The sequence below is a fragment of the Lichenostomus cassidix genome, chromosome 2 (genome assembly GCF_008360975.1).
Source record: "Lichenostomus cassidix isolate B80296 chromosome 2, HeHo_3.0, whole genome shotgun sequence".
Taxonomy (NCBI): Eukaryota; Metazoa; Chordata; class Aves; order Passeriformes; family Meliphagidae; genus Lichenostomus; species Lichenostomus cassidix.
In genome coordinates, this window is record NC_139482.1 from 142,859,927 (window position 1) to 142,883,324 (window position 23,398).

Consider the following 23,398-nt stretch of genomic DNA (forward strand, 5'->3'; position numbering starts at 1 on the left):
TGTACCACAAGATTATAGGTTTGTTTCAAATTAGAGAGTCATATAGCAACTTGATGAGAGAAAGATATTCCAAAACGTCCTGTTGAGTAAGTCTAAATCACAGCCTTCTGGTTTAACTTTTGGCAAATGGACAAAGGTCCAGGTGCATGTTTACAACAGGCAAAATCACTCTATCAGAGAAGAGGCATCCATCCAGATATCTTTATACACTTTGTACATGTGCTTTCAGCACACTACAACTACGAGCAAAATGTCATCACTCCACCCAGTAGTTTCCAATTACAGTTTGACTCATGAACAAATCAGTGATTTGATATTAATCCCCAAGTCTGTCATTGTTCCCCAGGTTTATAACATGAACTATGCTCTGCACCAGCTACATTGTATTAACTCCTCACTTCCCTTTGCTTTTCTCACAGTGAACACACACAAAGTGTTTCAAAGAAAGCTGTATTGCTATAAGAACAATCACACTATACCATGCTGACTGCAAGACAAACTATACAGTTTTAATAAGTACTTGTCAATTTTATTGATGAGTTATCTAAGGGTGGCATACACTCATCTGGACACAATGAAGTAGCACCATTACTTGTGGGAACAAGTTATATGACATGAAGCAATAGAGATTATGACAGAAAAAAATAAGGCAGGACAGCTCTTTATTGTTACCATCAAAAGGCAGCAATAGAGAACAAAAAGTAAATCAAATCAAAGTGAAAAGGAATAGACAGAAAGACAGAAAATTACTTTGTATGTAACCAGGTTTGGCCTTCCACACAAACATTAAAGCTATGGAAAAATACCCAAGATTTTGTAAGATTCAAAGAGACATGACTTGCTTTCATATTTACAATATGCACAATATTCACTGATTCATTTCAAAGGAAGCTGCTTTGCTGCAACTTGTTGCCTAATTAAATAGGATGAGAAAAACAGGAAGCTGTACTAAACTACACGCGTTCAGCAAATAGACCAGGCTTTGCTGAAGTAAAGCAACACCATTACAGCTGTTTTAACCACAGACAAAAACATTTTTGAAGAACCTGTCCTAGACATGGTGGAAAAAAGCAAGCAAGGAAGCATATGGAGCTCTTCAAATGAGATGGGGAGACAAGGAAGGGCAGGAAGTGAATCTGAGGGTTTAAGTCAGCAGCAAAGAGCTTCATTAAACCTGCAAAGTGTCGGCAAAGAAAAAATTGCATTTCTTCTCATGTTTTCTCTGCCAGTTTAAACAAGGTCTCCTTCCAAGCACTTCCTGTGAAAGCAACACTAGCTTGGCAACAAAACTGCCACCAGAGGACTAAAAACATTTTTAAAAGGGGGGGGGCTTTAGAGAGCACTAGCATCTCTTTCCTCATAACTGTACTAGTGGGTAGACAATATTTTGGGCACTCAGGCTCCTGCAAGGTGATTCCACCCCAGAAGATTTTACTTCTCTGTATGCTTAAATCACATCAGATAAAGAGCACCACCATTTTTTCCAAATCTGTGTGCAAACAGTCCTGGTATCATAACACTGAAAAATAATTTAGGTAGGTCTTCACATCAAAGAGTCTCTTCAGGCTTCTTTCATACCTCCCTGGAAGAGGCTAGAGGTGGCAGAAGAGAAACTACAACTAACTAAACGGTCAACAAAAAAACCCACCACAAAACAACCCCTAAAAAATGATACTGTTGCAGATGTTGCAGCCACAACAATGTACTAGAAAACTAATATATATATATATCCCTCTGCCTTGCAAAAGAATCAAAATTGTATTGTTTTGCCCAAGTAGATTTTCCCAAATCAAATCATAAAAGCTTAATTTTGGCAAGGCCTCATATGAAGAACAATTTGCAAAAGAAATCAAAGCATCATTTATAAGATTTGGAAAATGTAGTATGTGAGACTGGTTTTACAGTTAAAACAAACAGCTTTGTCAAAACATTTAAGGCAACTACATTCAACTTTCTCTTTCAAGTTAGTTATAGCTTATTGTCTGCTTTAATAAGTTTCAACTTTATGACTAACACAGACAATATAAATATTTTTCTAGGATAAGAGATTGAATTAGACAACAGACATAGTCAGGATATCCCACTTGCATTGTCATAGCATCATCACTCTTCGATCAACAATTTCCCCTATAATTTTGACACTTAGTGAGGGAAGAAAAATACAAAACAAAAATACAGCCAACAACATCAGTGTATCTTAGATTTAAGCTACCTCCTTAAAAATTCTTAGTGAAAAGTCATTCATTCCCCCTGATTTCACAAACACCATCCCCATTGTATATTACATTATTAAGAACACAGGGATGGGCCATCATGGTCCTGCTCACTTACAATGTGGCACAGGCTGACACAATTTGCACATTGAGTTATACTCACCCTGGCATCACTCAACTTCATCAAAATTCAACAGTTTCATAAACTGACAATTAACAAATAGTTTTTGAAGGTTGCAAACAGGCACTCTGTCATCACTGAACAAAGCGCCTGAAAATTTTTTTACATCACCGTTACATTTTTCTAACAGTTGTCTTCCTTTCCATACTACACACTGCACAGAACAGCTCAACTACTTTCACTGTGTGGTACTTTCAAGACTGTGACACTGAGATGTAGAAGTATTAACTAAAATGGATTTGTTCATTTTGCATGACCATCAAATTCATGAACTTTGACTACCATGTGTTTTTATGTCACCAGCCTTGACTTCTGCAAGGCCTTGGACACAGTTACCTACAACATCACTCACTGGAGAGACACAGGTTTGATGGATGAACTATTTGATGGACAAGGAATTGGCTTGATGACCACATCCAAAGAGTTTGAATCAATGGCTCAACTTCCAAACAGAGATCATTAATGAGCTGTGGTCATTACTGACCCTCAGGGGCGCATACTGGGACCAGTACCATCTAATATCCTTATTAATGACACAGACACTGGGATTCAGTGAATCCTTACAAGTTTGCCAATGACACCCAGCTGAGCAGGGCAGCTGATACACTGGAGGGTTGGAATAGCATCCACAGGGACCTGGACAGGCTGGAGGAGAGGGACTATGTGAACCTCATGCAATTTAACAAGGCCAAGTCCAAGGTCCTGCACCTGGGTCCAGGCATTCCCCTATATAAAAAGACTGGGGGATTAATGGACTGAGAGCAGTGGTATCAAGAAGGCCTTGAGGATTCTGGTGGTCAAAAAAAAAAAAAAAAAAAAATCAGACATGAGACAGCAATGTGCAATTGCAGGCTAAAAAGCCAACTGTACCCTTGGCTGCACAAAGAAAAGCATGGCCAGCAGGTTGAGGTAGGTGATTCTCCCCTCTAGTCTGCTCTGCTGAGGCCCTGCCTGGAGTGCTGTGTCCAACTTTCAGGTTCCCCAAAATGAGAGGGACACGGACCTGCTGGAGCAAATCCAGAGAAGGGTCCCAGAAATGATCAGAGGGCTGAAGAACCTCTCCTATGAGAACAGATTGAGGGCCTTGGGGTTGCTCAGTCTGGAAAAGAGAAGGCTCCAGGAAGACCTTATAGCACCTTCCAGTACCTAAAGTAGGCTATAACAGAGCTGGAGAGAGACTTCTAACAAGAGCACGTAGTGATAAGACAAGATGGAATGGTTTCAAACTGAAATACAGTAGGTTTAGATTAGACATTAGGAAAGAATTCCCCATATTCCATGATTTTAAGCAATGAAGTGTTAAAAACCTAACCAAAATAGGATATCTAAATCCTAGTGTGGTTTCATAACAAGCCACAACTCTCCTAACAACAAAACCTGCTATATTTTATTCTTTCTTGCCTCCCCCATCCCTAATAAGCTTTTCTGAAGTGTTATGGAAAAGATTAAGTTTTGTATTAAGGACACTTCTTCAGGTGTATTTCCCTCTTCAGTCCAAAGTTCTTGCTTCAAGAATCAAAAAAATCAAAAGATAATTTACTTGAAAAGTAAAATACACTACAGGAAGAAAAGAAATTAGTGTAATAAATTCAAGATGGGAGCTCTAGGATTCAAAATTCAAATCATCTTCCTACGAAGAAAAGTTAATAAAAAATTTTAAAAATCCACCAGAGACATAGTTAAGCTGTAATATAGTCATAATTTAACAGAATAAATTATCAATCTGTGTTTTTGGAGAAGCACAGATTGATAATTAAAAAAGAATTATATAAGTGTCCAACATTCAGTAACTATTCAAACTGTTCCTTAAAATCATACAAAGCCCCAAATTTGATAAACTTTTTCAACTAGACTTTTGCAGAAGTTTGAGGTAGTATCCCATTTCCTCTATTAAAGCAGTCTTTCACTGAAGGAAGAAGTTATCAATTTTGCTTACACTGGTTTTATTAGGTTTAAATGTGCTGTTTTTCCAAGAATAAGCTCACTGTAAACTTCTACCTGAAAATACAAAAACACATTCATGAAACTAAACAACCACTTTACTCTGCCTCCTTATGTTCTAAAAGATTAAATCATGCAGTCCAAACAATTTTAAGAAGCCTACTTCTACAGTCAAGTGGCATTTTGAATGTCTCTGATGACAAGAGGTTTCACATTCTCTCTGGGCACTTGTTCACCAGACTACTAGTTCAAAACAAACAAGCCCCCAAAATAATAATAATAAAGAACCACAAATACACCCCCTTAGCGCCTTCTCAAAACTAATCAGAATTTCTGCTTTCTCAGTTTCCTCCCATTACATACATTACATACTTGGAGAAAGCAATATGACCTTCCCTTAGTCTCTTGTCTAAGGTTGAAGTCCAGTTTTCCCACATTAAGTGATGTGCTCTAGCTCCTTAATGATCTTGTGATCCTCACCTGGACTTGTGGCTATCTGTAATTTCTTTCATGTACTGGTGAACCCCAAATATTGTACTTTAGATGTAGTCTCACAGTTCCTGAACAGAGTGGAAGAACCACTATTTTCTTGTTGCTGGCTGCACTTTTACTAACACAGCCCAGGACATGGCTGGCCTTTGTCACTGTGAACCCACACTCAAGGTGTCATCCACCTGAGTCCAAGGTTCTTCCTTAGAAAAGCCAGCCTTCTTCTAGCCAGCCTGTAGGAGTAGTACATGGCTACTCCATCCCTGGGGCAGGATTTCACATTTCTCTTCAATGAGTCACACAAGGCTCCTCCTGGGTAAGGTCACTTCTCCAGGTCCTGCTGAATGGTGACTGCTGCCAGTGCATTGAACAACTTGGTATTGTCCAAATAAACCTGTTGAGATCACACTCCAGCCCACCATCCACACAATTAAAAGATGCCGAATAGCTCTAGTCCCAAAACTGATCCTGGAGGGCACTGGTGCCCCTTGCAACCTGCTGCCAACTGGACTTTGCTTCATTGATCTCCAGTCTCTGGGCTTGGAAACCCAGTTCATGTTCCACCCACCTTGCAGATGCCTTACCTGGTTTATCTCTCACCAGCCTGGATAGAAGGCTACCAGAGTACATCATGGCCAAGGTCTCACAGTCCTACAGATGTCGTTTTGCAAAAAGTTACCTCCAGCACCACACTTGATTTTTAGTTCTTAACCAAGGGAAAACCAGTAAATGAAATGACTCTACTGGTATTGTAAGTTTCTGTTTCTGCATCAAGAAGAGTTTTATATTTCTCCTGTTAAGAAATGTAACAAGAAGAGTAAAACAAGTAAGGTCAAGATAGAGGTAGCTTTTAAAAAGAAAGAAAAAGCATACACTCTGGCTCAGCTGTAGTAACAGCACAACTTCAGGCCTCTCCTTTCACTGCTGACTAAAAGAGACAAGGAGGCCACACGTGCACCCACACACACATCTATGTGTATAAAAGGGGAAAACAGGATCCTTACAGGATTTTATTGCTTTTTCACAAGTGCATTAAAGAAAATGTTTTCCCTAATCACCACAATCAAGCCCACTGTACTCCAAAATCTTATTCATCACAATGCTTACACAAAACCCCAGCATTAGCCCACTGGTATTTACAACCCAATATATATAAATAATACAGATCAACACTGTCTCTTTAGAAATATAAAATAACTGTTTGTTGCACTTCTCAACATGGAGTGGACTTCCAGCTGCACTCCTTCAGGAAAGGAAACTCATGCTACTATCTCAGGGATTTTCCCCTGTACTCACCACTAACCTTTAGGCCTCTTGGCCACTATCAAACAAATCTGACAGAACGGCCTCTAAGAGAAGTACCATAATATGCTACTAACTGGACTCTGAAAAGTTTCCCATGATATATAAAGACACTATTGGCTGAGAGCCCTTTTTTTAGAACATGTTTATATTGTCTACCTCTACACTTGAAACAATACTGATAATTAGCATTCTAGGCTTGATTCTGCCTAATGATTTTATTGCAAGGCATTATTCAAAATAAGATGTTATGATCTTTCTTACAATTATCCTCTGTAAATTTGTTTCACATCTGCTGTTTAAAATTATTAACAACCATCTTCATTCATATTGTTACAAATCACAAAAATAGTTATGAAAATTGAGTTTTACTCTCTGTAGTAAGAAAAATTCTGGAAATTAAATCAAGGAATCTCATTCTGTTCCAAATTGTTCACATGCAGCTCTTCAGTGACACCATGCTGAAATACAAACATGGCTTTGTCGGCCGTTTCCCCCTCTCTGCTTTCTTCAAGGTACTTTTTTATTGCATTTTAACTACAGAAGGTGTCTCCACAGGACTCAAATCTAAACATGAAACCCAAGTTTCATGTTTAAGTCATGTCACTTTAAGTGTCTCCCCTCCATTGGGGCCAAGTTCCCATGACTACACGGTACACACTCTGTCAGGGTTTATCTGCACAGCATACTGAACAGAGTGCACCAAAGAGCACTTTCACAGCTTCCTAACTGATGAGTAAACATGAAGAAGCCTGTTGGGAGTTCAAAACAAGAAGCAGTACTTCTCAAAAAAACATATGAGCTACCAAATGCAGTAAATACTTTCAAAAATGTGCCTAAATTCTCAAAAGGCAAAGCTAATTCATCTGCTGTGACTGAAACTTTGAGCTGCCAGTGAGTGTTCCTTATTTTTTTCCCCATCCATCACATTTAAGTAAAAGGAGATTGCCTGCTTATTACAGCCGATTGCTTTGACTACTATTAAATGAAGGGTAAAACTGATTACACACTAAATGAATAAACACTGTAGCATGCAAATATAAAAGCATCCTCAGCCGCATTTTTGCTAGACAGCTATTGTAAATACAAGACACTTCTGTCAACTCCTCCTGTATCACATTTTCAGGATCAGGAGTCACCCATGTGCTCGCACTGTGGCTGCTGCATTTCAAAATGCCCACATGCCCATCTTTACATCTCTGTTGCAATTTGCCATTCAATGCAAAAGCAGCAACAATTATCTTGAGTTTTATTTACTATGCAAATAAACTTATCTGTTGTTTTTAGGATGGTTTGCTATCAAAAGCATATTTCTTCAAAACCTGATAACTGCTCTAGTCTGTTATGTAAAAAAACAGCTCTGAAGTACAAAGCCCTCTATGATGCAAGACTGCTTCTAACTGCCCTAAGTAACAGGCTACAATGTTAGGAAAAGCTGGGTGTAAGTCTAGTGCTGCTGGAGCTGCCTGGATTCACCTCCTAAAAATAAAAATACATTTGAATTTAAAAATGAGGAAATACAAAGAATAGGATGTTACAAGGTATTTGTTGCAATTATATAAAAGTGATGCTCCAAGAAAAATTAAGTGACAGAGATTCTCCTACTATTTCTTTCTCTTGAGATACACGCGCACACAAAATACATCCTACCTGTTACCACAGTCCAGGCTAATGAAAAAGTCTGTGCACAATACCAACAAAAAGTTGATTTAAATGGAAATGCTCCTGTTCTCGTGCATGGTTTCACCTGCCTCCCTTGACAGAATACTTTGTCACTGGAAAAGGACCTTGTGGGGGAAAACTGTATGAAATCATCACAGAGGTTCTGTTGTTAGAGCAGTTTCACTGCTACACAAGTTTGAACAAAATTATAAGGAAGAAAAATGCTGTCCCATCACCCTCATGCCAAAAGTGTTTCCTCACAGTAGAAAAAGAAAAATGTGCATAAACTGAAGCACAAGGGAAAGCTACATATGGGAAACTGTGAAAATGATTCATACATGACACACTTTGAAACAAATTTTTTTAAAAAGGCAAAATAAAAAAAGTAACAATCCCATACTTCCCCCTTTCCCATCTCTAATCTTAGAGATGTATCCATGGCATGATGAAGAACATAAGAAATCTCCTTTCAAGCTATGTTAGATTATCCCAGACTTGCGCTGAGAACAACAAAATGTGTATGAGGCTGAGCAGGAGCCAGACAGTCATTCTTTCACTGATGTATATGCACACATCTGTTATAGGACCAGCCTAGACTGACAGGCTGCTGTGCTCAGGCAGATCAGCAGTGAGAAACTAAAAGAGCAACAATCATTGCAGGAATGGTGGTTTGTTTTATTTTTTTTTAATTAAAAACCAAAATACAACAGAAAAAATCTGAAAGAAAAGCATAGACATATCTGCAGCCAACATAATTGTCAGAAAGCACATTTTGAGTTTTCAACCTCTCATTCAAGAGCAAAAGAAAGAAAGAAATAACATTAATCATTAAAGATGTTCAAGTATTACAGAAGTACAACAGTAAAACAGGCATCAAATTGGCAAAAATCAGCATCAGACACAACTGAAGCTATTCTTTATCATCAGCTTCTAACTGTCTCTTCTTATCTACCAGCCTGACTGAAGAGAATTTAAATATTTAAGCTTAACCTCTATCTCAAGACAGTTCTGCACAACATCTGCTACTTTAGGAGAAAGACTCAGAACTGCCTGGTCATGATAACTGAGTTATCCCTTGAGTGCAAAAATGTCCTTTCAGCTGGAGCTGGGACACAGCAGAATGATAATCAAGACAGTCTTGTGGTGATCCCACATGTGCACTACTTATTCTCAGAACAGATGTCATCATTCTCTAAAAATTCCAACTAGCTCACAAAGTAATATTAACAGATTAAAATCAACTTTTCAAAATCTATTTGAGTAACACAAACCACGGAGCTTCTGTGGATATAAAAGCATGTCTGGTCAGAACAAAGCAGAGGCTGTATTGTAAGGGACTGTATCAGTAATCTATCTACATTTAGCAATTTGGCTTTTTTCTTCAAAAAAGTAATTAATCACCCATATACATATGCAATAATTCCTTCTTCATATGATCATTATAGATTCACATAATGGTTTGGATTGGAAGGGACCTTAAAGATCATCCAGCTCCACCCCCTGCCATAGGCAGGGAGACCTTCCACAAGACCAGGTTGCTCAAGGTGCCATACACATTGGTCTTGAACACTTTCAGGGATGGGGCATCCACAGCTTCTCTAGGCAGACTGTTCCAGTGTTTCACCACTTTCACAGTAAAAAATTTCTTGCTCTATCTAATTCTGTTTAAAGCCATTCCCCCTTGTCCTGGCACTCCATGCCCTCGTAAAACGTCCACCTCTCTTGTAACCAGCTTTAGGCCCTGGAAGGTTGCTGTAAGATCTCCCCAGAGCCTTCTCTTCTACAGGTGGAAGAACTCCAACTCTCTGGGCCTTTCTAAAGAGGAAAGGTGTTGCATTGTAAAAAACATCTCCCAGCTGCATGCAGAAATATATTAAAAATATCTTTTTTGCATGAATTTAAGATAACGCTGAAGAAATCAAGAGAAAGGAGTACAGATTGCAAATTCTTTCAAACTAGACCTATAGTACAATATAATGGTTTGTTTCTCCCTCTATGAGTTTGAGAAAAAGCCCTATTATTTTAGCAATAGAATGAACCTTAAAGTGGGTGTTTACTTGAGGTAATTACATAACGTGCATGCTTTAAAAAAAGAAAAATTATAAAACAATCTTGCAGCTTTTAGTAATTACTGTTTAAGATGCCTAAGCCTGTCTACAAATAAGGCAGGGTCTTTTTTTTAATCTGGTGTGACTGGATAACAAAAATCTAAGCTTGGTCTCTTTAAAGGAAAAAACTTGCAAATCTTCCTAAGTTTCAGTAGTTTAAACAATGTAGCACGAAACCTTCCAATTCAATAAAGTGCTATGGAGTAGCATGTTCTTAGCATCGTCTTTGATAATATTACAACAGATTTAAATAAAGTTTGGGTGGAGGAAGTTTTTCATTTTGCCTTTTTTATTTTGCCGTTTTTATTGTTTTAAATAAGTTGAGAACAGAGAAGTCCTTTGGAGGAGCACTTTCATGGTGCTCATTTTGTGAGGTAAGCCTTCGTGTTTTGTTGGGCCTTCCACTGAAAACTTACTGAATGCAAACTCATCAGAATCAGTAAACATGTCTGCTCTGATTTTTCATCTGAAACTTATCCCCAAATTGCATCTATCTGGATCCAAAAATCTCCTGTGAAAATAATTTTAATTATAATAGGAAAAGAGTCGCAACTAGGAGATAATACACAGCAATTCACCCAGCTGAACCGACTGCCCTTCTACTGACAGACAAGCAAGTGAGAAATTAGCAAATGAGTCCATCACCTATTTTATTATTTCAGAAATACTTGTTAGTTGTGATGAAGGAACAGTAAGTTCACAATTTTGTAATAACTTCAGGGAACTAGACAGAGGCACCCACACACAAAACTATTTCTTTTTTGTCACATTCTTTATGAAAAGGCGTTTCTGATCTTACCACTGATCTGAGCTACAGTAGGAATCACACCAGACTGAGAGGCTGGGAAACAGAGCTAACTTTTGCTAAATCTATTTAATTTCCCTTCCATTTCTGTTCAGAAAATATTTCCAGTTTGCAACCTTCCTTAGAATAAAGCAAATAATTAGTTAATCCACAAACTAGCTTATAGTCACTGAGGTAGGTGCAGGTTGTGCTGAATTAAATTAGCTGTCAAGTAACGACCTAAGATACTTCAGGCAGCAGCGTCATAACAGCACGGAGCCTGACACTGCCTGCAGCAGCCCAGAGAGAGCTTCAACCCAGATGCAACATTCAGTCAAAAATCAAACAGCTGCAAGGATACAGCTCTCCCTTAACACAGCAGGCTCAACATTTAAGTTGAGAAGATGCTTGAGGAGTTCTTTGGTCATCCACGACACATCAACAACAGCAGCAGTAGCAGGAACTGCAGAACACCCACTTCAACCATTTATTTTCAATCTGCTGTTTCACAGGACCCACTGCTCTAGGTAGGCAGGCATACAGAAACCAACCCAGCTTGAAAGCAGCAGCAGCAGCATCAAAACTGTGTCTTCGTTGTAATTGTAGCTTGCATACTCAAAGACTCCAAAGGAGCCCTTTGCCTGCCACATCCTGACCGTCTGCATCTCCCCATGCAAATTAGTATAAATTTGGAGACTTGCATATTTTTTGCACATGTAACTGTAGAGCTTGTTTATATCTTGTTTCTCACCAAATAAACCTTTTCTATGTTTACAGAAAAGAAAAAAATTATGCTAAACAAGTTCAGAATCAGTTTAAACTGCAATCAGTTTAAATAGGGCACATAAAGCAGTTATACAAACAAAAGAAATTCAAGGAATAGCAACATAAAAACGAGAAGCACCCACTATCTTCATTCCTCTGATTTATTGCTGTCAAATCTGACATGAAAACTTTTAAAATACGCACAGTCCACACAAATAGTGCAGAACACTCTGTATTTATCTTCTGCATTTTGTTTCTCTTTGGACAGGCATTATAACATTCAGCCTGCATTGATGTATCTCCCAAACCATTAAAGCATTACACTGTATTCTTACCCTAGAAGTCACCAGTGATGACAAAATATATATTTTTACTTAACTCTCTGCATGCTGTCAACTGTACTAATAAGCATATCAATGGCTGTACCTATTCCACATAGTTAAGACCAGGGGGCAGCAATTCTGTCAAACACTAACCTAACAGGTTGATTTCTGACAAATCTATCAGTGGCCATGGCTTAGTTACAAGAGAAAAGAAAAAGCAAGACAGTTACAGTTATGGAAAAGTTATAGATGTTAATCTAGGTTACATAATAAAAATTAAATACATTATTTTAAATGTGAACTTACAACCACTCTAGTCAGTTGTTGTAGACAATAGCACTGTCACAATTTTGAATATAGACAGTTTTTCTATTACAAGTTTAGCTGAACTGAAGCCTATGGAATTATATTTTCCATACCCAAGACTATCAGGCAAACACCATAATTAAATAATTAATACGCTTTCCTTGCATACCAAATGTTTTGCTCATGCCAACACATTCAGCAGAACTAAAAGACTCTATTAAATCCATCTCCTGGATACGCGCTGGCTCCTGAAGAATTGACAAATACTTGATGAACTAAGTGTATAATTCAAAGCAACAACTAACTGCAATATATGCAACAACAGCAAAAATCTATATTCTTTCAGCATCATTATGCTTGTACCTCCAAGCAAGCACAGGGCAAGAGAAGAACTATACACTGTCTTCTTTTAAAGTCATTTGGAAGACATTTCCTCGTAACCACTGACCTAGTCCATAGGTCTGAAACCTCAAATAGGAAGCAGTGGACTGATATCCCTTGGAAACCAGCTCTGGAAGTTTACCCATTTTCATGAGCCTATTTCTTGACAGCAGAGCAGGGTGAACATTTAAATGACGCTCATAACAAGCATGAAAAAGCCCCAGCACTGAGGCTTCAAGGTTGAGATGCTCAGACTGTATAATCTCTTCTGCTGCATTATTTTGCTCCTCTCCTTCCACCAATTTTGCTTTCATACTTTTTCCCTCACTCCACATTCATCCCTTCATCCTTACCTCATTTCTTAAACCAAGTCTCCCTTGGCAGATTTCTGCAATCAGAGTTCTGTGCTTATTGGATGTAATGAGTGGCTGGGGAAAACCTCTACTAACGCTCCCAGACAAAACTCACCCTTCATCTTCCCTCTAAAAATCCCAACATTCACGCAGTTTTTTCTACTGCAACAACCGACAACACTGAAAACGCCAAGAAGTACCACAGCAACATTTAAGTTCAGACAACTGCTTTACGCACTAATCTTTGAGACGCCAGAGCAGGAAAGCTTTCTGTAACTAGCTCAACACAAGGGCAAAGTCCCACAATTAAAAGACCAGATTACATGCATACCAACGCCTCTGGCTCCCGTGGATTTGGGCGGGTGGTGCTGCCCCGTCCCTGATGCTCTCTCAAAGGCATACAGAAAAAAAAAAAAGAAAAAAAAGGAACAAAAAAAAAAAAAAGGGAAAAGGATAAAGAACGAAGGATACGGTGCAGGGTGTGGACGATTTACCTCTTCCAGCAGCGTGACCGTGTTCCTGCAGTTCTGCAAGCGGGTGGTGAAGCTGGAGGTGGTCGGGGAGTTGTAATCCTCTGTGGTCTCGGCGATGAACTCCGACACGGTGATCTGGTCCGGCATGATCCTGCCCCACCGGTAAAGCCCAGGAGGAGCCGGGCACACAGATCCGGAGAGAGGGGAAGCCAAGTTCCGAGGAGAAAGGTGGTGGGAAAAAATAAGAAAACGAAAAAAAAAAAAAAAAAAGCAGAGGGAAGAAGATGTTAACAGCCAGCAGAGACCCGCAGCATCAAAGCAGCGGAGCCGCAGAGGGAGGCTGAGGCTTCGCCCTCTACATCCAGCCTCTCCCCGGCCGCCCCCTCCTCCTCCGGGCAGGAGGTGAAGGGGGAGAGGCCCCCGCTCGGCGCCCCTCGCTCGGCCCCGCCGGTGGGGAGCGCTCCCGCGGCCGCCTCCGAGCAGCCCAGCCCGGCCCCGCCGCGGCGCTGCGGGGAGGGCGGCGGGAGGGGAGCGGCGACCGCGCCGGGCTCAGCCCCTTTCCCCACCCGCGCCGACCCCCCCACGCCCCCCGCCCCGGCCCCGCTGCCGCCCGCGTCGAGCACTGACTTTTGCGGCTCGGGCTGCGCCCCCCGGGCGGGCGGGAGGCGGGGCTGGGCCGGGCCGGGCGCGGCGGGCCGCGGGGCCGCGCTGACGGGCACCGCTCACGGGCACGCGCCGCCCGCCGCCGCTACGCGCGACAACGAGGAAGCTGCTCCGCGCAGGCGCGACGGCCGCTCCCCTCCCCCGCCCCGCGCTCCGTGAGGGGGGAGGCTGCCACTCTTTCGTTTTCTTATCGTGAAAAAGTGCTTTTTTGGTGGAAGCTGACCAGGTCGGGGGTGCTGGGCAGCAGCGATGTCCCTAAGCGGGGAGGATTGGCTTCCCGTGCTGTCTGGCAGCGGGGAGGGACCGTTCCCGCCCCGGGCTGCGGCTCCGCGCCGCTCCAGGGAACCCCCAGGGCGACTCGGAGGGTCTCTGGTTTCTTCTTTCCCTTCCCTCAGTCCGTCACAGCCGGTCGGCGCCCCATCCGCCGGTGATGCAGAGCCGAGGGTTCGTGCAGCCGCCGCTGAGGGAGCCATCCCTCTCGGCAGTCTGGCCGCATAGGTTTTTACGCTCCTTAGACTTAGTTAATTTTTAAGAAGTCCTACTCTGATTCAAAGAAGCCCTTGAAGCTGCTGTTGCTGATTTTGCGTTACTAGTTCTGTTGCTGAGCCTTTCCAGAGCAGTCCCTGCTGCCCTGGCCGGGTGGCAGAGCCCAGCGCTGGCTGAGCCCTGAACGGCGGGTTTGCAGCCCTGGCTGCTCTCACACGCACTATTTCCGAACACTTAACATATCCTGTATCCATTTTTGTATCATGTAACTCAAGGAACTGACACATAGCTCTAAGGATTTTTTTTTTCTTTTTTTTTTTTTTTTTTAAGCTTAGTTTTGGGGACCCATATGTTCCTTTCTAAAGGAGGCTAAGTCTCAGGAGGCTCAAGTAATTGTGGTCATCTGCTGTATCAGTGTGGTTTATTTAGTCATACTGTGTGATTTCCTACTCCTTGTATTTGTGATTCTTTCCACAGAAGCTGGGCCATTTAGGAATGGTAAATATTCTCAAATCTGAACAATTTAAAATGAGCAATATTGTATGGCTGTATCCATTTCAAAAGATTTTATAGTCTCTATATAAGTACCTACTGCATTACAATGTGCTTAGGCTTGTGTATGGTTTTGTATGTAATTCTAATAAAATGCCTGTGCAACTCAAAGATAGTTGACAGTATCAACTAAAAACTGCAATGCCTGAGTGAGAACAAAACGGAGATACCTGATTTGAGTGTACCCATAAAAAAATTATTTGTATGCAGTTCTGTCAGAAAAAATATGACCAATGCTCCTTTGGAATGGTCCTGCCTGAACATGTTTCTTTGATTTCTTTGCCTTAGTAGAAGCCCTCCATATGGCCATGTGATTGCTGCTGCTGCTGCTTCACGTGATCCAGCTTTCTGGCACAAAGGCTCTGAGCTCGTACAGATGATTGTTAAACGTCATGAGACTCTGAAAGGTAGAGTAGGCAAGAGGAGGAGGAAGCCAAGAAAAGAACTGTGTGGGAGTTGCACTGAGAAATGGATTTGGGCAAAAAAAAATGAAGCACTGAAGAAGCGACAAGAGGGGTAGGAAGAAAATCAGTTGAGGATCGTGTTCATAAGAGCAGGAGGAGGAAGAGAGACCAAGAAGACAAAAATGGCTGGTGGCATCAAAAGCAGGATAGAAAGGAGAGTGAAGAACTGGCTGGGGGGTTGGGCCAGGGAAGAGCAGTTGGTAACTTCCAAAAGAGCTGTTTCAGCATGACTAGGCTGCTTGGAAACTGGATGGGTGAGGGATATGGCCCCAGGGCCAAACAGGGTCTCTGTGGTCGTCTCCTGTAATTTCCTGGAGAACATCAATCATGGGCTGTCACACAGCTGTTCCTGGGCCAGACCTGTGGTCTGCAGGTCAGCCACAGTGTTCACGTCAGGAAGAGTCCTGATCCCTCGCTAGCAGATTTCAAGTGAGGGTAAATCCATCACACTGATGGACAAACTGATTTAATTAATTGGGTACTCTCACTGTTAGGGTTGAATTGTTCCTCTTCAGGCTGAAGTTATTGAGCTTGACCATTAATCTCTGGATTGAAAAATAACCTCATCTGCTATCCCAAAGAAATCCCACCATATGGAGTGTGGACAGAAGCTGGACTGCTAAAGACATAATTTTTTATTATAATTTAATACTATTGTGTGAAAATTTAAATTACAGAATAGAAGAGCATGTTCAACTAAGAAAGGGAGTAGACAGGCCAGGGAAACTGTAGCAGTGAAGAGTGACAAAAGTGAAGGCAGAGCAGAGAGTAACCGCAGCTGAGCTTCTGTGTTTCCTCATCAGGAAAAAAAGTGATCTTTTAAAAAGAGCAATATATAAAAAATAGGATGAATACAGAAGAATACTGGTAAATAAAGAGAATGGCACAAGGCCTAAAGATGAAAAACGAAGATCATAATTACCTTTTGGTCTGTTTTTGACAATTCTGAAATTGTTTACCTAAGAGAATATGGTGCTCTGTTTTGCTGCTTAGAAGCAGCATTTCCCCTTTCCCTATTCAAATGTTAGTAGAGAAAATAGCCCTATAGGCATGACCTCTTTAGGCTTGGATTATTTTCACTTAAACTCACTGGAGGCAAAATTAGTTAATTAATCTGATGTTAATAAAAATAAATTATACTAGCTGCCTGTAAAAATGTGCTTATGTCTAAACTAGTGAAATTATGTAAGTATTTCAAATAGCATTTAGTGAATTTCAGATTTAACCATGTTTCCTGTTTTGAATTGCGATCAGTATCTAAATTCAATTCTAAATTTGTAAGATGCTCCTCTCTATAAATTGTCGCTAACTGAAATCACTGTTTCACTTCACAAATGTCAAAGAATAATCATCAGAGTGTGAAAGTTATATTTCACAGCGTCTGCTCTAACGCTATCTTAGTCTGTGCTAGATCCTGGGGGAGGCTGTGCCACGGCCTTTTTCTCATGGAAGGTTTGCCAATGAAGTTATGTTTATCTCACTCCTCTTGGTATTCTGCAGTGAAATACATCTCTTTGTCCATCCTGGACAAGCTAGCCCCAGTGAGGATCATGCAGGCAGCACTGGAAATCACACTCCTTACTGCTGATGCATTTCAGTCAAGGAAGTTGTGCTGTCTTGCCATCCCACCCAGTGATTCAGTCTACTAATCCATTTGATTCCCTGGCTTTTATTGTGAGTGCCAACAGGAGAGTTAATTACAGCACATTGATAATAATTCTGCAATACTGGTGATCAACACCCTGCTTAGGGAGAGGCTAAGGAACATAGCAGTGACAGCACAAACTACCAACACAGGTGTTGTGCAATAAACTGAATAGCAACGATAGTATTTTTCATTTTGTAGTGCTCTAGACAGATTATATTTAGATTGAGGTCATTAGTTCATTCACAGGAGCTGAGAAGGAATGAACATGTGATGATGACTGTTGTCATCATGAACTTTACAGCATAACCAGTATGTGCCAGAGGTGAAGAGCTACATGGCACTTGCACAGCCCTTCGCATCATCAATGCAGTTAACTGTTGAAACCGCAGAGCAGTGAGGTAGAGAACAGCAAGATTATCTTTCCACTATAGATAAGGAGCCAGATAGATGAGCTTGTGGCCCTGCTGTGTTTGTGGCTGTCTAGCTTTAGTCATGCTTAGTCAGCTCTTCAGGGTATCAACACCTCATCTAGGCTGAAGCTGGTGGTGGATCTCCTGTGGGATATGATTATGCTGCCTGCAGAGAGCAGCCCCAGGACCACCCTGAGGTCATGCTTCCCTGCTGCATAGGAAGCAAACTTACAGATGCAAACTCATTTGTGGTTGCTGCTTGGTTTTTGGAAACAAGCTTGACCCAAGTCCCTGGCTGTGCCCCAAATGTGTTCATTTGCATGTTCAGACAAGCTGCCTCCAGGGCCATTTGCAACCTGTCTGTGTGGTGGTGAAGTGAGTTGGTAGCTGGAGAAAGAAATCACTGCACACATGGATGCTGTGCAGATGACTTCTTTTTGATTAATACAGGTGTGGTCATGCCAGGTTATGCCATCTCACAGGTCAAATTTAAGGATTTTTAATTCTCAAGTATGAACATGATGATGTCTTTATGCAAATACAGGTTTACAACTACACTCACTTCTTGACTTGCACAATTCCCATCTTGGCTATTATTGTTGTTGAAAGTGGTGTAGATTAGACATTAGTGTTTAATTAAAACAACAAATCGTTGAAATGCACGTGCTTTTCTTAGTATACTATACAGTTGTTTTTATTCTCCTTAGTATCTTCACATAGAGAATGTCACCAGCTCAGCAGCAAATAGCAACAGAGCTAGTGGTGTGTTAAAATTCATCAGGAAAATATCCTTAGGCTATGTTTCACTACTATACTGCTGTCCTGAATACGTTTGCGGTTTGGTGTTAGATTCATCCATTTCAGCTAAACACAGCAGTCAGCAGTAGTTCCCATCCTCCTCCTGATCCTAACTCCCATTATGAGATCACTGTATGACATAAGACAGCCATGGTGTTTGATACCTGATAAAGCTGATTTGAGGTTCCTCAAGAAAACATCTCTGTGGTAAATTGCTGTTGCTGCATTTTTATAGTTTTATTTTCAGATAACTTCTGACGACATTAATGGGAAAGACTTATTTAAATGTATGGCCATAAGTTCTAGAATATCCACAAATGTTTCTGAAGATCAACTCTTCTCATCTGAGTTTGGTGCTGGGCTTAGAGGATAAAAGAAGCTTCGAATCAACAAGAATCTCAGCAGGATGAGTTTTGCATTTGGTTTTGGAATATCTCACATGCTAAAACTTGGTAAACTTTTTTTATTACTGGGATTTTCATAGTTTTATTTTGGAAAACAAAACCACCCCATTTATGTAGGGACAAGTAACATCATCACTTTGTACTTCAGCAGGAAATGTTTAGTCAGGAGGCGTTTCACCTCCAGGAGCTGAGTCCTCTCAGAGGACAGTCCTGACGGCTGACTGAGCCTTGTACAAAATGTAGCAACTACATATTTTAACCTGCAGCATGTTTACACGTTTAATATCACATAAGTGCATGATGTACTCACAGGAAAAGGCAAAGCCTATTTTAAACACTGAAGCCTACATCACACATTGTGACTGGTGCTAATTTGCTTGAAGGAAACTTACATGGTAAACTGCAGAGTGTTTCTGCTTGAGAAAGAAGATTGTTGGCTTTGACATTTGCAAACAAACCTTTTAAATTATTGCATTATTGGGACAGAATAGTCAGGTAACTTTCCAGTCAGAGAAATCTTCTTGTCTATGTCACACTGCTGAACATGAAGAAGACCAAAATCCAGGTCCAGCAAACATGCTGATTGCAATTCTGTGGTTTTTAAGGGACGGTATCTGCCAGTGTATACATACAGCTTATGAACTACATAAGCTGTATCAACAATTTGTGCTGCTGCTGCGACTGTTTTGAATGCAAGGATCAGCTGATTTCAATTTTAATATTGGCATCTCCCAGCATTTGTCTTCATCTGGTATTTAAAATGAGATAGCAACTGTCTCAGAAACTGCAGTGTTATTTTAAAAACCTTTTAGCACTTACAATAGTGGCTTAAACAGAAGGTTCTTTTTGCATTCTTTCAATATTTAAATGATAGCAAAAAGAGAGCCCATTGTGTTCTCGTTATAAATGACATTTTAGTAGCATTAAGATCTTGTGGTTTTAACGCTATGTGGACAAAATGAAAAAAGATTAAATCCAAACATCAGAAATATTTTGCTGAATTGTATTTTGCATCTTATTTACTTGAATGTCCTGGGTGAGTAGCTTGCCTGAATGATAAGAAAGCTCAAATAACCACCTCAAAGGACAGCTGAAAATAACAGCACTGAAAATGAAGTGCAGCATTGAGTTACACAAGATTAAGCTGACTAATCTGCTGATTCAGTTTTGCCTTTGTTTTTTGGTTTTGTCATGCAAGATCAAGAGTCAAGCAGACAAACACATAATGGCATTCCAGGCTCCCAGTAACAACAGCAAGCAATGGGCTGTTCCCCTGCAACCTCTGCATTCTCCAGAGAGAAAACAGCAAAAGGCTCACCTGCAGTAAGAGGCATCAGGCTCAGGACAGACATCCTCTTTATCTTGTTTTAGGTGTTCTAAATTCGGCATTTCTATTTCAGAGGTTTTTTGTTAGAGGTGCTCATTTAACACTATGAACTTACTTCAGTTCATAGGAAGTGTAATACTGTATATGAAGGGTCTGGAGGAGAAGCCATACAAGGGGCAGCTGAGGTCACTTGGGTTGTTCAGCCTGGAGAGGAGGAGACTGAGGGGACACCTCATTGTGATCTTAAACATCCTCAGGAGGGGAAGAGGAGGAGCAGACACTGATCTCTTCTTTCTGGTGCCCAGTGACAGGACCCAAGCGGATGGCCTAAAGTTGTGTCAGGGCAGGTTTAGGATGGATATTACGAAAAGGTTCTTCACCCAGAGGGTGTTTGGGCACTGGAACAGCTCCCCAGTAAAGTGGTCACAGCACCATGCCTGACAATTAAAGGAGCATTTTGACAATGCTCTGAGGCACATGTGTGATTCTTGGGGATCGTCCTATGCAGGGCCAGGAGTTGGACTCAGTGACATTGTGGGTCCCTTCCAACTCAGGATATTTTATGGTTCTGTGTGTCAGGAGACAACAGATTCAAATACAACTTTTACAACATCTACAGAATATAAAATCTCAGCAGTATATTCTTCTATAAGGACTGGTCTTTAGATAGTCCGGAAATACCAAACTCTTATGAGTGCTGATGGATAAGAAAACTGTCAGTGGAGCCGCTGGCAAGTTTAACCCTTGCCCAAGCGAAAACATGAGCCTGCTCGTTACTCACAGATACGGTCAGGCAAGAACTACCGACCATGAGGGATTTGGTTTCCAGCAGTACCCACCATCACTGTGTTGGTGAGGCTGAGGAACAGCACAGGGAAACCTGTGGATGATTATCCTTGCATTCCTGACACTGAGGAAATCCTTGGAGGATTGTTGGGAAGGGCACTGCAGCCACACTGGCAGTGTAGGCCGTGGCAATAGGATTGCAAAGGAAAAGATGAGACCACTATGTCATGAAGGGATACTCTGATTGAACCAAGAGAAATAAGAGTCCTTCCAAAGAGGAGAAATAGTAGCTGATTTTTTTTTTTTTTTTTTTTAATATGAGAAATAGCAATGACTAAAATCGGAGTGTGATACTGCAGAAATGAACATGTTGCAGGGCAGCTGGCATAGCAGGCTCTCCAAAATAAAAAGAGAATGAAATAAAGCCTCAACCCACATTGCAAACATTTCAATATTTTCTCTTTCCCTCTGGAAACGATATGGCTGTGTCATTACCAGGCACATCTCTGGTTGTACCGAAGCTGCTAAATGTATGCTGATGGCAGCATGCATCTTGCCTGCAGTGAAAATGAAGGTTCAGATCAAAATGAACCTGGGAAGCAGTTTGAGAATGAAATAAAGGCTCTGTAGACCTGGGATCGTGTTCTTGAGCTGCCACTCATGGCTCTGACATAGCAACTGATTTCTGTGTGCATCATTTCTCTATCTGTGGAATGCAGGCAATTACATTTCATTTTCTAGGTGAAAGCACACTGGGCTTTTCCAACTGAAAACTGCTATATCAGAGCTAAGTATTTTTAATATATATTTTATTGTAAGAGTTTCAAAAAACAGCTGAGGGATGAGAAGGTCTCTCAGGCCAAACAATTTTGTCAGCCATTTTTTGGACAGACAAAAAGGTTTGGCAGGTAAATGAAAGGGTTTCTTTCTACTAGTTTTTAATGATGTGAAAATATAAAGCAGAAAGATCTGGATTTGTGAGGGGCTTATCCCTCTATATTATAGTTCTACAAGCATAAAGGCATTACTTTGTGGACAAAGAGGGATTAAGACCCCCATGATAATAAACATACACAGAAGTCATTTGTGGCATTACACAAGCTTTGCTAAGACACAGTTTGCAGACGTGAATGTGTATGGGCCTACTGAGTTGAAGTTTAAAATGCTGGCTTATAGTGTTGACTGAGCATACTTCATTTCTCAATTTCCTAAATGACATCTCGTTAGAGAAAGGCTGGAAATAAATCTGCAGATGTTGGATGTTATAAAAAGGTATTTGCAACCACTGAACTTACTAGCACATCTGTGTTTCCCTTATATAAGCTACTGTTTTCAAGGATGCATCACTTAGCCAGACTCTAGACTTGAATGTAGCATCAGAAATTTTGAATTCAGGAGTGATGCCTTTTGGGTTTTTATTTTGTCTGTATTTATTTTGTTTGTATATTTGTTTGTTTTATTAAGGAAATCAGTATGTTTAACAATACATAAGATCTGAAATAATTTGAGGCATATCTGCTTTAATGCTCAAGCAAAACTACTCATATTTAAAACTATAGTTTGCAGGTTTTATTAATGTAGATGTTTGAATGTTGAAATTGTGAGGTTCTGTTAAAACCCAGGATGACAGATAACTGTATGGAAGTTTTTGGAAACTAGCCTTGCTGAGTGAACCAAATTTCTGTTGGGCCAGTGTTCACATGATGCTAAATGAAATTTAAAAATGCAGAATTTAAGTCTAGAGGTCCATCACAGCAGCTCCTTTCTCTGATTACTCATTTGCTTCTACTTTTAACCACTGAATTTGAGCTTGCAGCTTCCTAAGTTAACTGACTCTCCATTGACTACTGTAGAGGGTGACCATCTGCTCATCTGTTCTGCCTCTAAGGATTTTTTTAAAGCAATGCTGATCCCAGAAAATTTGAAAGGGCAGCAGGAAAGATGTGAAAAATCTTCAGTTCCCAAAAGTTTTGTGGGAAGATAAAAATGAGCAGAGGATAAATAAGTTTTTTGCTCTTATGAATAGGAAAGGCTCAGTGTCACCTTGTTCTTTGTCAAGATAATCAGTGTGGGAGAAAGATGCCCTAAATGTCCCAGTCATGGGGAAAGTTTCAGTGATGGTTTGCACCTCCTCAGGAGCTTCAGTCAAGACAGAGATCAGTAGAAATTTGGTTTTATTAATTTCAGGGATGTTACGATTACTTATTTTCTTGGTGGTGGTTGTGTTTTATTTTATTCCTTCAAGGAAATCTAGGAGCCGTAGAACACAAAAAATGTCATTTCAAAATCAAATAGGAATGCTGAGCTCAGTAGCTTAATTTTTTTTTTTAAATATGATTGTTTGACTTCTGAACTCTTGCTTATTTAAGACCTCGTGGACTTAAAAAGGAAAAATATGTGTGTCCATGTGACAAAGCAAATGCACCAAAGGAGGATTTCTTCAGTTTTGAGAAGATCAGCAGCAATGATTCACCCTCTTGGCCGGTCTAGAGTGCAATATGGTCAACTGATTCCCTCAGGGAGGAAGAAAAGATGAAAGTCCCACACTGCTTCGTGGTCACACAAGGATCAGTGCCCTG

At 40.7% G+C, this 23,398-nt stretch overlaps 1 protein-coding gene and 1 long non-coding RNA gene across 5 annotated transcripts in view; one reads left to right on the forward strand and one right to left on the reverse strand.

The window, feature by feature from the left end:
- The window catches only part of ASAP1 (ArfGAP with SH3 domain, ankyrin repeat and PH domain 1), a 144,983-nt gene that overhangs the window by 102,198 nt on the left and 19,387 nt on the right, over positions 1-23,398 (reverse strand). For 2 of the 3 annotated variants that reach the window (XM_085053573.1, XM_085053570.1), the window contains exon 3: positions 13,303-13,432. In XM_085053573.1, coding sequence (XP_084909699.1) covers positions 13,303-13,432 — 130 coding nt within the window. Of the gene's footprint in view, positions 1-13,302; positions 13,433-13,908; positions 14,014-23,398 lie in introns of those variants that run through there. The other variant, XM_085053571.1, reaches the window with a different exon arrangement.
- LOC146442428 (uncharacterized) overlaps positions 14,107-23,398 on the forward strand; it is a 41,079-nt gene continuing 31,787 nt past the window's right edge. Inside the window, exons 1-3 of one of the 2 annotated variants that reach the window (XR_014850262.1) lie at positions 14,107-14,928; positions 15,271-15,389; positions 19,905-20,077. This is a non-coding gene — a long non-coding RNA (uncharacterized LOC146442428). The remainder of the gene's footprint in view (positions 14,929-15,270; positions 15,390-19,904; positions 20,078-23,398) is intronic. The other variant, XR_014850263.1, reaches the window with a different exon arrangement.